Below are 15,293 nucleotides of genomic sequence, written 5' to 3' on the forward strand. Positions count from 1 at the left end.
CTATGCTACCCTCACTGAGCGTTTCTAAATGTTCATTGTGTTACCCTAAATATATAAATTACACTTTTAATTTAATTTACAGGTGAATTCAATAAGTATTATGCATTTTTGTACTTCCTGCTTTGTATCAAATAGTTTTTTTCTTACATAATAAAAGCACACAGAGCTATGGGGACTGGGTATTGCGGATGTGCTAGCGGCCATCTAGCAACCCATGTCCTCAGCGTTATACCCAAAATCCAGGTGATAGCAGATGTTAGCCAAGCTGTGGCTACAAGGGATATAGAATGTACGGGGACTGATACAAAAACAGGAATGCAGTAGCTCATTACGAAAAGAAAACCATAAAAGAGAAAGATAGAGGTTATGGAAGAAAATAGAGGGGGAGGATAAGGCTTCTAGGAAGGGGTAGGATGAGGCTATTGCCTAGAGGGAAGTCAATCTGAACACTAATGAGGTTGCCTTAATCTAGCTGCAGGGTTCAGATTTGCAAACATTTGTTTTGAGTGTAAAATGAGACTCGTGCCAGAACCCCAACCCCCCCCCCCCCCCCCCCCCACTCACACATGTGGACAGACCTGTGGAGGAAAGCATGGTTCCAGCTCTTTCATCCCCTTCTACCGGTGCCTCCCTCCGGTCTCCATATGTCAGCATAGTGTTTGAAGTAGGTTACGTGGTCGCTGCAGCCTATGAAGGGCCACAGCGGTAACATGTCCCCTATGTGTCACATCACTAGCTCATGTGACTCATAAGGGACACATCACCACTGAAGTCAGTCATGTTAAACAGGATGTTAATACATGGAGACCGAAGTGAGGAAGTGGCAGGGAGCAGGCAAGTGTGCTTCTTTCTGCAGGTTGGACCATGTGGAGGGGGTCTGGCAGAAATCCCCCCAAAAAATAACCAACCCCTTTAAGCATTACACAATGGTCATTTATATCTATGGGTCATCGACAGACTAAATCCTCCAGAATGAGAGATATTCTATGTAACAACTTTCCCCTCTGTACAAGAGATAACGATCCTGAATAGGATCCACCTATATTAACTCTGAATTTGAAATTTCCTAGTATTTGAAAAATAGTTTTCCAAATTAGACAACCCCTTTAAGCTCTCCTAAATATCTCCTTTGTAAATTCCAAAGCAATCTAACGTGCCACTGTATTATACCTGTATCGATATGTTGATGTTTCATCAATAATGGCAGTCACCAAGGCCCCTTTCACACGGGTGAGAATTCCGTGCAGGTGCAATGCGTGAGGTGAACACATTGCACCCGCACTGAATCCGGACCTATTCACTTAAATGGGGCTGTGCAGATGAGCAGTGATTTTCACGCATCACTTGTACGTTGCGTGAAAATCGCAGCATGTTCTATATTCAGCGTTTTTCAACACAGGCCCCATAGAAATGAATGGGTCTGCGTGAAAATCGCAAGCATCCGCAAGCAAGTGCGGATGTGGTGCGATTTTCACGCATGGTTGCTAGGAGATTATAGGAATGAAAGCAACCCGGACCCCATTAAAGTGTATTCACTGTATTATTTTTCCTTATAACATGGTTATAAGGGAAAATAATAGCATTCTTAATACAGAATGCTTAGTAAAATGTGGATTGAGGGGTTAAAAAATTAAAAAATGAACTCACCTTATCCAATCGATCGCACAGCTGACATCGGCTTCTGGCTTCTTCTTTTACAACCTACAAAATGACTTTTGATGACGTAATCACGCTCATGTCAGCGCAGGTCCTGCTGAATAAACATAGATTTCTCTCTTCATTCAGCAGGACCTGCGCTGACGTCACCGGGTTTACCACGTGGTGAGCGCGATTACGTCATCAAAGGTTGTTTTGCAGGTCGTGAAAGAAGAAGCAAGAAAACGATGCCGGCTGCGCGATCATTTGGATAAGGGGAGTTAATTTTTTTATTTTTTAACCCCTCAATCCACATTTTAGTAAGCATTCTGTATTAAGAATGCTATTATTTTCCCTTATAACCATATTATAAAGGAAAATAATAAAATATACAGAACACCCAACCCAAACCTGAACTTCAGTGAAGAAGTCCGGGTTCTGGTCTGGGTATCACATTCATTTTTTTCTCACGCGCGTGCAAAACGCATTGCACTTGCGCGATAAAAAACTGAACATCGGATCGCAATCACATGAAATTGCGTGCCTAGTCGTGCAGTTTTCCCGCAATGCACACGCGACGCATTCGGAGCAAATCCCGGATGCCCGAGTGAAAGAGGCCTAAAGGAGAAAAAAATCAATTACAAATATCAAGAAATCATAGGTAATACTCTGCAGTGGACAAAGATTATCCCATATATGTTTTCTACAGTAGGCCTATATTACTTTTTCCTGTGTGATCATAGGTACTGCTGTAATTTATGTTTCCTATGTGGTGCCTAATGTACAAAAAAACATTCCACATGGACAGAAAAATGACAGATTATAGTAGTAGAGTCGATTCAGACTCCAGGTTGGCTTAGCATGAAGATCAATCTTTTATACAAGAGATGAAAAGCATTGCCAGTACCTGTTGTGTCACATTGATTCTGAGAATTGACGGTAAGAACTGAACTTTTTAAGGCTCCAGTTAATTATCTACAATTACATAGTTTGCCAGAGACTCCTGGTGAAGCATCACAACACATTTGCCTTGATGTTTCTCTGACATCTCTCCAACATGCTAAGCAAAATGCTATTCTTTGAAAATGTAAATTTTATTAAACTTTCTGATTTATTTCCTCGTTTTTTTTTTACCTGACAGGTCGGTGATCAAATTATTGAAATCAATGGGGAAAGCACAAGAGACATGACACATGCAAGAGCAATAGAACTCATCAAATCAGGAGGAAGGAGAGTAAAGCTGTTGCTAAAGCGCGGAACAGGGCAGGTCCCGGAGTATGGTGGGTTTTCACTTTCCTAATATGATATTTGCAGTTGAACTGTTCAGGGGAAAAAAACATGATTTTTTACTTTTTCTAAAACTTCATTTTATGCATAGATTTTACATAATTTATTAGTATAGCAGAGGAAAGCCTCTAGAGTGCACAGTCTTCATGTAGTATAAACACCCTTCAGTGAATGTTGGCATCTGAGTGAGATGGGAGTTAGAGTGCTCTGTCATTTGTACCACGGTCCAGAGGATATCGCAATTAGACTTCAAACTTTTTAAACATTGGTATCAAGCATGAAAAATAAGTTATAATACAAATAAACATAATAATAATGGAATATAGAGAGAAACAGAACAAATGTGAAGTTAATGCAGTGAATACAGGGAGTGCAGAATTATTAGGCAAGTTGTATTTTTGAGGATTAATTTTATTATTGAACAACAACCATGTTCTCAATGAACCCAAAAAAACTCATTAATATCAAAGCTGAATATTTTTGGAAGTAGTTTTTAGTTTGTTTTTAATTTTAGCTATTTTAGGGGGATATCTGTGTGTGCAGGTGACTATTACTGTGCATAATTATTGGGCAACTTAACAAAAAACTAATATATACCCATTTCAATTATTTATTTTTACCAGTGAAACCAATATAACATCTCAACATTCACAAATATACATTTCTGACATTCAAAAACAAAACAAAAACAAATCAGTGACCAATATAGCCACCTTTCTTTGCAAGGACACTCAAAAGCCTGCCATCCATGGATTCTGTCAGTGTTTTGATCTGTTCACCATCAACATTGCGTGCAGCAGCAACCACAGCCTCCCAGACACTGTTCAGAGAGGTGTACTGTTTTCCCTCCTTGTAAATCTCACATTTGATGATGGACCACAGGTTCTCAATGGGGTTCAGATCAGGTGAACAAGGAGGCCATGTCATTAGATTTTCTTCTTTTATACCCTTTCTTGCCAGCCACGCTGTGGAGTACTTGGACGTGTTTGATGGAGCATTGTCCTGCATGAAAATCATGTTTTTCTTGAAGGATGCAGACTTCTTCCTGTACCACTGCTTGAAGAAGGTGTCTTCCAGAAACTGGCAGTAGGACTGGGAGTTGAGCTTGACTCCATCCTCCATCCGAAAAGGCCCCACAAGCTCATCTTTGATGATACCAGCCCAAACCAGTACTCCACCTCCACCTTGCTGGCGTCTAAGTCGGACTGGAGCTCTCTGCCCTTTACCAATCCAGCCACGGGCCCATCCATCTGGCCCATCAAGACTCACTCTCATTTCATTAGTCCATAAAACCTTAGAAAAATCAGTCTTGAGATATTTCTTGGCCCAGTCTTGACGTTTCAGCTTGTGTGTCTTGTTCAGTGGTGGTCGTCTTTCAGCCTTTCTTACCTTGGCCATGTCTCTGAGTATTGCACACCTTGTGCTTTTGGGCACTCCAGTGATGTTGCAGCTCTGAAATATGGCCAAACTGGTGGCAAGTGGCATCTTGGCAGCTGCACGCTTGACTTTTCTCAGTTCATGGGCAGTTATTTTGCGCCTTGGTTTTTCCACACGCTTCTTGCGACCCTGTTGACTATTTTGAATGAAACGCTTGATTGTTCGATGATCACGCTTCAGAAGCTTTGCAATTTTAAGAGTGCTGCATCCCTCTGCAAGATATCTCACTATTTTTGACTTTTCTGAGCCAGTCAAGTCCTTCTTTTGACCCATTTTGCCAAAGGAAAGGAAGTTGCCTAATAATTATGCACACCTGATATAGGGTGTTGATGTCATTAGACCACACCCCTTCTCATTACAGAGATGCACATCACCTAATATGCTTAATTGGTAGTAGGCTTTCGAGCCTATACAGCTTGGAGTAAGACAACATGCATAAAGAGGATGATGTGGTCAAAATACTAATTTGCCTAATAATTCTGCACTCCCAGTATAAATCACGCACAAGGGATTTTCTGAGTTTTTTTAAATGGGCCTGGTTCTGGGAATTGTGCTAAAATGGCAAAAGAGGCTATACTCATCGGTTTAATCCTCCCACACATCCAGCACCGCATTCTGAACGCCCCCACCAATCTTTATTTACATGGCTACAGCTGTGACTTGCCCATATTACCTTGTGATCATTACAGCCAACATTGTGCACTATACCATTGAGGCCAGTGATTGGCTGAAGTGGTCATATGGGGTATGTACTGTAGGTACATCAGTTCTGAACCATGTAAAGAAAACTGGCAGGAGGACTGGAGCACAATGCTGGAATTGGTGGCAGATTAACCTGGTGAATAATATCCTTTTTTGTTATTCTAAGGTGGTAAGGCATAGACTGTGGTAGGCAATTGTGTTCTTCTATTCAAAGGGGTAGCAGAGCTGTTTTGAGAAAATTTCCTAGGGTCTACAAGCTGGTGGGTAATCTTTCGACCACTAGGCAATAGGCAATTTAAAACTGAGCTTTTAGGACATATATGCAATGTAAAATGATAAGAATAGACCATACTTAAGGTGACCATACATATTCAATAGCACGATAGTTCAGAAGACAGCTATCTACCCCGAACCATACCTCCCCCTTGCACATTCAGTTCGATCAAGCATGTATGTACATTCAATGGGGGAACAGGAGAGATGTCAGATATTTCTGGTATTGGCTTATCTCCAAGAAGAACAAAAGGATCGGGCAAAAAAAATCACTTCCCCCATTCTCCTTCCCTTTCATGGGGAAGTTGAGAGCTCCCCATACACATTAGATAGATGGACAATATTCTTGGCTAATGTATATGGGGGCCTTGACGCTAGCATGGAATTGTCAAGTACTGAACAAAGAACAAAGATATTACTGGTTAGCCCCACATTAAGGGACTAGACACATAGATTGATTCTGGGTCCAACTTAACAGGACATAGTAAGTACCACTAGGTCACTAGGGAGTAGGCGCCAGGTATTACAATTGCGACAAAATAGACTGGACTGCATTACACCTTTGTGTGGTGTCACAATTTGACAATTTTATGTTATCAATAAATATATAATTTTATTGACAAGCAGTTACATATACAAATTTGGTGGGAAGTTCATAATGCTAATACTGACCAAGAAGAATTCTTGGAATCCGCTTTTAGTTTTATCCTATCAATGAAATGTTTGCAAATAAAAGTACCGGTACTTTACATACTGCCACAGCATTGCTTATAACGTACAGGAAAAATAACCTGTCCCCCCCCACCCTGGTAAATGCTGTTTTAGTACATTTACATTCTGCCGCTGTATACACTGTAAGTAACTTTTAGAACACAAATTGTCTAAGTCTGATAGAAATGGGTCAATATTTATTTCTTTTAATATTGCATCTAATGCTTCAATCTGCAGACATATGCACTGTTTTCTCCCACTGTGTTAATATTCATAGACTATTTACTTCCACCTGGACTGGTGATATATGAAGAGTGTCTCACGCTGGAACTATGAATATCAATTTCTTCAGCTTGTTTGATGCCTGTGGTGCAGAACCTCTAGGTTTACCAAGTTCAAAGAATACAATTCTACATGTTGATCGGATCTTGAATAGTTACATTTCTTGGGTTGTCCTATCTTTGCATTGAAATGTGAAGTTAAATGAAATTTTAGTGCGAAATAATGATATTATAATAATGATAGATAATAATACTTATTATTATTATTATGTCTGAACTTCATAAAGTTATCTTCTCACAAATAGTAGCAGAGAGGCTAAAACAAAATCTATAACAAAAGTTGTAGTTAAATAAGATTCACTATCCTAATGGGACGCTTATCATAAATGTCCATCCATGTATGCCATATTTTGTCTAAATAAGCTTAAAATTCAATGCCAATTAATTGATTAATACATATCTATAGTAGTCAGAGTTTTTTTCTGATACAGAAGACCAAATACCCTTCATAAACCTAGATTTAAAAGATTTCATGTTGTTTGCCCAGAATTCATAAGATGGAGTAGAGAAGCTTATTGCCTCCTCAATCATTGTTGTGTCCAATGCATTAAAAGTATGCAGTAACATCTAATATCTCTCTAGTGGCGACTGCAGCTACAATGTTATGTTTTTAAACTATGGGGGTGATTTATCACTGCCTTTTTGCCACTAAAGTAATGGAAACAAAATTGCAGATTATTTGCAACATTAGGCTACTTTCACACTGGTGTTTTGGCTTTCCGTTTGTGAGATCCGTTCATGGCTCTCACAAGCGGTCCAAAACGGATCAGTTTTGCCCTAATGCATTATGAATGGAAAAGGATCCGCTCAGAATGCATCAGTTTGCCTCCGTTCAGTTACCATTCGGTTCTGGAGGCGGACACCAAAACGCTGCCTGACGAAGCGGAGCCAAATGGATTTGTCCTGGCACACAATGTAGGTCAATGGGGACGGGAATGGGAACACAATTTGGCACAATAGAAAACGGCATGGCTATAGAAGACATAATACAACCGGAACGGTTCATGACGGATGCATGTGGTTGTATTATTGTAACGGAAGCGTTTTTGCAGATCCATGACGGATCCGCAAAAAAAAAAAAACGCTAGTGTGAAATTAGCCTTATTTGCAACTTTCTGAGCTGAGAAAAAAGGGCGTGGAAATTAGCCAGAGGGGAGGAGCCTATTCAGCCTGTTGAATGTACCATAATTTACACCTAAAACTGTTATAAATTGTAGATGAAACCTATGCCAGCTTATAGTTGACATACATTTCAGTTTCTGGTTTGCAGAAAGCCAGAAGATGCCTGTGCCTCTTAATATATTTATTTATAATTAGTCTTGGACCACTGGTCACCAATATCCACATTTGCCTTATTGCTGATTTATTTAAAACGTCACTTTTATTATTACATTGATAAAATAAAATAGGAGAAACTGGAGAAAGACTAAAACTTGCCTGCTGAGGCACACTGCATTTTTCTCTGTTCCAGTTTTGTTGATAGTATCTCAGCAGCACTGTATCTAATAGGTTCGAGCAGAGAGACACGATCTATCTCCATGCTGGAGACCAGCAGATGTATCTATCTAGTAGATTCTTATGCTGGTCTGCATCAGGGAGATATTCTCCAGCAGAGACACGTTCTATTAGATACACTGTAGCCGAGATAATGGTAACAATGTTGCAACATTGTTAAACACAGCAGAGATACACAATTTAGGCTACTTTTACATCGCTACCGAATGCGGACAGAATGTCCGCCATCCATGGGGTCCGGTGGAGATTTGTGCGCATTCTGGCCGGCAAGCGGAGAACCGTACGGACACAAATCGCTGCATGCTGCGGTTTATGTCCGGCCAATCCAAGACCAATTGTAAATACATTGTGATAAACACGCCACACATTTAGCCTTGGTCGAAATAAATTTGGCGCATCCTACTCCAGCACATTTTTACTAAGACAGGAATTGGAAATGGCATTCTTAGTAAATTGCCATCTTTGTCTATGCAGGTGATTTGGAGCTTGTATTAGAGAAACCTATAAAAATATAATGAAAAAAAATATTGAGCTGAGAAAATTGGACCTAAAAATGACATTGGAGAAGGTGGACATTTACTTTGAGGCCAAGTGACAATCCTTTTTTGCATATTCTGCACCCATATCCACAGTGTTAGCATGCCATTGTCGCCTACTCTGGGATTAGATGTGTACTCAATTACTTTCATCCTAAGCCTTTTACTTTTACATTTGAAAGAGTTTATGGAAGTGGCGGTTACCATGACAACATCTGCTTGGTATAACTTATAACAAGGCCATCCTAATTCTTTATGTGCCAAGTACTTAAAACATTTTAACGGCCTAGTTTCCATGTGAAAAACTGCCGCTGGTCTCCATTAATCATTTTTTCGATTTGTAGCCATCAAATTTGATTTAATGAGATATTTAATTAACGTGTACTTTCATACCACAAGTGATGGCAAATGTTAAAGGGTCATTTTCAAGGTTACATAAAATCTGAATTTATATTAATATTTATTGATGGAAAGATTAGAAGGATTGATACAGCTTTATTAGTTGTGACTTTGAATTTAAACCTGAAGCCATTTTCACAGTCAAATTAATATTTTCTGTTCTTTAAACTGCTCAGATCACAAATATTGCCCCCCCCCCCCCTATACCATAACTGCTATGTTTAAAGTAGGCATTGTGCTGTATTATTAAAGAATAACTGCACTTTCACAAAAGTTTTGGTGAGGACCCTGCTGAAATTATTTTATTATTATTATATAGCACTGACATATTCTGCATAGCTTTACAGACATTAGCATCAAGCTGTCCCAAATGGGGCTCACAATCTAAGATCCCTATCAGTATGTCTTTGGAGTGTAGGAGAAAATTGGAGAACCCAACGGAGACCCAAGCATACACGGGGAGAACATACAAACTTCATGCAGATGTTATCCTTGGTCGGATCCGAACCCATGACCCCAGCGCTGCAAAGCACCAGTGCTAAACACTGAGCCACTGTGCTGCCCAATAAATTGAAGAAGCAGGCGCATTCAGCCAGGTGTTGTGCCCCTTCAGTTGAAATTGGTTCTCCTCACTAGCAGAAGACCTTCCTTTAGATTTCTCTATGATATGTGAAAACTTTTGTTTTCAAGTTCAGCGTACAAGGTTTGGGTTATCTAAGAATTCTGTTATGTATTCCGCTACCATGGACCATAAGTTATAACCCGTACCTTGTACGCCGAACTTGAAAACACAAGTTCACTCATCCCTAGTCATGGGTTGTTAACCCAACATTACCACTGCAGCCAGGTAAACAAAGCGCTGCGAGAAGGATTGGAGTGGTGGGGATGGGTCTACTAGGTAAGTACTGCTGCATTGTTTATTCTAGATCACTTCCATTCCCAGCAACGTCAAGTTTCTTTCTAAGACCATACAATTTTAGTTGACATCAATAAATGTAATTCAATATTAAATTACTCCAGACATTATACTGTAGATTCTATAATAAAATGTAATTATTTCCAACACAATGTGTGGTTCACAGAGCATTCTCTGAACCATGAGGCCCATAACTGACGAGGATAATTGATGAGAACTCCGTGCCTAAATCCTTCTAAAATGTACTAACAGTCTTCATCCAACACAAGTGAATATGTTGTTTTATACGCCATCCACGTGCTCCAGAAAAATAGGGTGGATATTTGTCCAAGCAATGGACATTTAATTTGCCTCACATGGCAAAGCCATGGGTTTGCCCCACTAAATCCTCATGCAGGTCTATGGTGAATATCAGTTTCAGCCTTCAGTTTTCTGCTGTGGATCCTCTTGTAATAGCCCATTGGATTTAATATCTAATACTATGTTTTGCACTTAGAATAACAAACTAATATGTGAAGTTAACTGTAAGTTCAACACATTTAAATTGAATTTCAGCCCTTTAAGACAACATTGTTATTAGCTTAAAAGTTCTGTGCTTTTCATCACAATCAGAACTCCATTTTTTTATTTCAAGCACCAAAACCTCCACATACATAGTGTTAAATGACACAACTGTAGCTGTTAGAAGTCACCACTAGAGACAGTAAAGAGGTTTACTGGATACTCTTTTTAATATGGAGCTCCTAAGCTCCCCCTAGTGGGAGAATTTAGTAATATTACTCTGTCACCAAAATGTTGAACATTCACTTTTTAATTGACAGAAAAAAATATTTACTTGTCATTATTTTTAAAGAAATTTCCAGTGTGTCATTACTATCCAATCTGAAGGTCACCTTACAGTTTTGAATTCCAATTCATAGTAAATCCTCCTTGGCTTCCTGGTACAAATGCACAGCACCTAACAGAAATGTTCAGATGCCATTTAACATTAATGTTCTATCTATCAAAATAACCCAAATAAAATCTTGCCTATCACTAATATTAGTACTTGCATGCTTTATAAATACAATTTCTATTTCCTCTTAGATATATTTTTGTAACTTTGCTAATTATACTAAGAATTCTTTGCTAACAACTGTACTATATCTTTGTGTCACTGTTCTGTTAATTCTAATGATTGGTCCTAGGCTGTTCCTCCCCTTCCTTTAGGAATGGTACCTTCTTCCAGTCTCTCCATGTGCATGAAAAGTGACAAGCATGGGTCCCCATATTTCTACTTATTGGGCCACCCTAAAGACACGGTTTGTAAACTCTGCATGCATATTTTCTAATCAGCTCTTGTTTCACGTGACTGTGTTTACTTAGATTTGTCTATTCTGCACTGTGATCCTGCCTTTCCTCATTATTAGTTTGACACTAAATCAGCATTCACCAACTTTTAAAGTTGTTGCTCAATCAAAGAAACACAAATCAAAAATCCAAAAGCCAACATTTTGAATGTATTTTAGTCAATTGGCCTAATACCTACCTAAAAACATTTATTGTTCAATTTATTTAGTATGACATAATATAAGGATAATATAAACCTATTAGGGGCAATAGAATAGGGTGGTGGCTTCTAATATGCTAGTTATCCTCCCTAATAATATATAGATTTTTTCCTTCAAATAATACGTTGATTTATTCAAATTCTAGGAGAATGGGTCAGTCGCAGAAATTTCTGCAATAACTCACATACCACTATGGATGCATAATTTGCTGTGTTTTTCTTTGACTTGTAAAAGTTTTTCACTAGCATTTGACTACATGATTTTTGGACCTTGTTGGTTAAAGGTGGCCTTACAGTACAAATTAGATAGAAGTAGGTTGATGGTTGAACAGCAGTTTAACGAATGGTCATCTTGTTAACGACTATTTCACAGACAAGGCCATACACATTTTTAGTTCATATTATCTACTCTAGTCATTGAAACTGGCTATGCACATTCAATGAAATCGGATGATGGTCAAACAATCTTTCTAGTAGCATTCTTTCAAAGAAAGATCTTATGTCCAATTATCAGGCAAAAATTACAAATATCTAACTTCTGTCATTGGGCAGCTAAAATGATTGTTCATTTCACCCGTTAAAACAATCATTTTGGTTAAAACCATCAATTTTGATCAACTTTAGACTAATGTGTATGGCCACCTAAAGTTTTTGCATTTAAAATTCATTCCATAGTTTCAGATTTTCAGTGGATACATTATTGGTGACAATTAATTTTTCATTTTTTGTTAAAAATGTATGTATGTGAGTATACCTAGAAAGAATATAGTCAAGTAGTGTCCAAGTTAAGCATTTAGTCAACAGATTCTCCATTATTCAAGGTCATTCAGACATGTGTGATTAATAATCTGATAAACTGTATTTTTTATGTAGAAATTTACTTTATATTTTGTGACCTATGTGTGCCCATTATACCTTCTCAAATAACCATCCATTTGTATGTAATTGGATGGAGCAGATATGATTACATGAAGATATGAATTGGTTGAATAACAAAAACAATTCAGATTCTAACTTATAGGTACTACATAACTTTACTAAAAGGTAGTAAATCATAACTCCGCTTGCTGTATACCAGTTCATAAGTTAATATTATGTGAAAGTGAATGATGCACTGCATATACTTAGATTACAGTTTTATACTTTCGATGACCGGAAGTCGAAACGTGAAATTATTTTAAGCCGCAAATGAAATTAAGGTGTTATTATCTTTTTTCCTAAAAATTTTATTAATATTTAGATAGAGGTTTTCAGGATTGGTATATTCAGTATTTCATATAAAGTTTTGACTGTCCATGTTAAATTGTTTATTTTAGGAAAATGCACTATTAATATTGGTCTAACGGCTGTATGTTTTCCAGTCCTCCAAGTTCATATGGGTGATGAGTTTCATATTATTATAAATGATATCTACAGGGTGGGCCATTTATATGGATACACCTTAATAAAATGGGAATGGTTGGTGATATTAACTTCCTGTTTCGTGGCACATTAGTATATGTGAGGGGGGAAACTTTTCAAAATGGGTGGTGACCATGGCGCCCATTTTGAATCCAACTTTTGTTTTTTCAATAGGAAGAGGGTCATGTGACACATCACACTTATTGGGAATTTTACAATAAAAACAATGGTGTGCTTGGTTTTAACATAACTTTATTCTTTCATGAGTTATTTACAAGTTTCTGACCACTTATAAAATGTGTTCAATGTGCTGCCCATTGTGTTGGATTGTCAATGCAACCCTCTTCTCCCACTCTTCACACACTGATAGCAACACCGCAGGAGAAATGCTACCACAGGCTTCCAGTATCTGTAGTTTTAGGTGCTGCACATCTCGTATCTTCACAGCATATGCTGTGCAGCACCTGAAACTACAGATACTGGAAGCCTGTGCTAGCATTTCTCCTGCGGTGTTGCTATCACTGTGTGAAGAGTGGGAGAAGAGGGTTGCATTGACAATCCAACACAATGGGCAGCACATTGAACACATTTTATAAGTGGTCAGAAACTTGTAAATAACTCATGAAAGAATAAAGTTACGTTAAAACCAAGCACACCATTGTTTTTCTTGTGAAATTCCCAATAAGTTTGATGTGTCACATGACCCTCTTCCTATTGAAAAAACAAAAGTTGGATTCAAAATGGCCGACTTCAAAATGACCACCATGGTCCCCACCCATCTTGAAAAGTTTCCCCCCTCACATATACTAATGTGCCACAAACAGGAAGTTAATATCACCAACCATTCGAATTTTATTAAGGTGTATCCATATAAATGGCCCACCCTGTACATTCGAACGGTTTGCACATCCCACCCTGCAGGACAATCATTGCTGTGTCAATTGCTTCCTGTACACTGTGTGAAGTTACAGTATCTACAGTACACATAATGTACAGCTCTGAAGAAGACAATATAAGAAATGTCTATTGAAGGTCTACTGCCTTCTCAGTATGCTTGTCAGGTGTCTCTGCAGGAAATGAAGTCTCTTCTTAGTTAGGGCCTTGGAAATAACTAGAGATGAGCGAATTTCATATTTTGAAATTCGTTCACGCTTTGTTTACTGGTAAAAGGTGAATTGCGTTATGGATTCCGTGCAATTCTATGCAATTCTATGATGGAATACATAACAGAATGCCTTTAGAGGCATTCCGTTATTCATTTCATCATAATTGAAGTCTATGGGCTGCATAACAGATCCATCCCGTTTCTGTTATGCAGGGGAGTCCTCACCTGCATAACGGACACGGAACGGATCCATTATGCAGCCCATAGACTTCTATTATCACGAAATTAATAACGGAATGCCTCTAAAGGAATTCCGTCATAGAATTGCGTAATGATCCGTGGTAATGGAATCCATAACGCAATTCACCTCTTACCAGTAAACGAAGCGTGAACAAATTTTATAACTGGAAATTTGCTCATCTCTAGAAATAACCTACATATATACTTGCAACTTATGTTTCTGTAGTTTATAGTCAAATTAATTGGAGACCACACACTGGGATATAATTGAGAAATTATGTGTTTTTATAAAAGAGGAGAGATTTACTAAGCTAAATGCACCAGAATTGTGGTTCAGTTTTTACTAGTGTTCAGCGAATCAAAGTATCCAAAGTGGACTTCAATCCGAATTTCAGGGAAAATTCGATTTGTCGCGAAGCCGAATTTCCTTGTGCTTCATGGTAATAACTTAATTTTCACTGAAATGGTGATAAAAATTCATACTCACTTCATTTGAGTATGATTGGAGATCGCATGGGAAATTTCACACATGGTGACATATGATGTCACCACGCCGGCCAGCGTGATGATCTCATTATGCACCACGTGAGATGTTCAATCAAGATGGACAATGCGGCCTCTTTGTGCTCAAATGGATAAGATAAGTATTCATTTATTTTTTTAAACTGATTGACCCTTGAAAGCTCTCATTTTTCATGTCATATGCCTCAATTGGCGATGAACACGGCATCTGAGGGGTTCAATGACGGGGGGGTTGACGCAATCACTGTTTCCCATCATTGTGCCCTCTACTTACAAAATGCGCTTTGTGACAAAGTCATTCTTTGTGAAATTCGGCTAAGCAGCCAAACAGAATTTTTGTAAACTTCGCTCATCTCTAGTTTTCATAAAAATAAAAAAAAAGGTGTACCTGAACCAGATTTATTATGTTTTTTAGACACGGTTTTGAAAGTATACCCAACATATGCTGTAGATTTAAGGCACATGGATTTTTAAAAATGTTTTACACAGCAGAGAGCTGGACCTAGTGTCTGTGATCGGAAATAACGCTGATTACAGACTCTTAACCCATCAGATGCCATGGTAAATTGTGACCACAGGATTTGAGAGGCTTTTCCCTCTCAAAGCTCCGTTGTGCTCCCGGGACCCAAATGGCTCCCCCATGTGGCGATTGAGGGAGCGGTTCAGTTGCTGTGGTAGCCTTAAGCTTTAGGAAGGTTCCAAGGCTACCATAGCAATAGTTTTG

General features: G+C 38.5%; 1 protein-coding gene across 5 annotated transcripts in view; it reads left to right on the forward strand.

The window, feature by feature from the left end:
• The window catches only part of MAGI2 (membrane associated guanylate kinase, WW and PDZ domain containing 2), a 974,764-nt gene that overhangs the window by 920,135 nt on the left and 39,336 nt on the right, over positions 1 to 15,293 (forward strand). For all 5 annotated transcript variants that reach the window (XM_044280134.1, XM_044280136.1, XM_044280135.1 and 2 more), the window contains one exon: positions 2,777 to 2,915. In XM_044280134.1, the coding sequence (XP_044136069.1) occupies positions 2,777 to 2,915 (139 nt within the window). The remainder of the gene's footprint in view (positions 1 to 2,776; positions 2,916 to 15,293) is intronic.

The sequence above is a fragment of the Bufo gargarizans genome, chromosome 2 (genome assembly GCF_014858855.1).
Source record: "Bufo gargarizans isolate SCDJY-AF-19 chromosome 2, ASM1485885v1, whole genome shotgun sequence".
Lineage (NCBI taxonomy): Eukaryota > Metazoa > Chordata > Amphibia > Anura > Bufonidae > Bufo > Bufo gargarizans.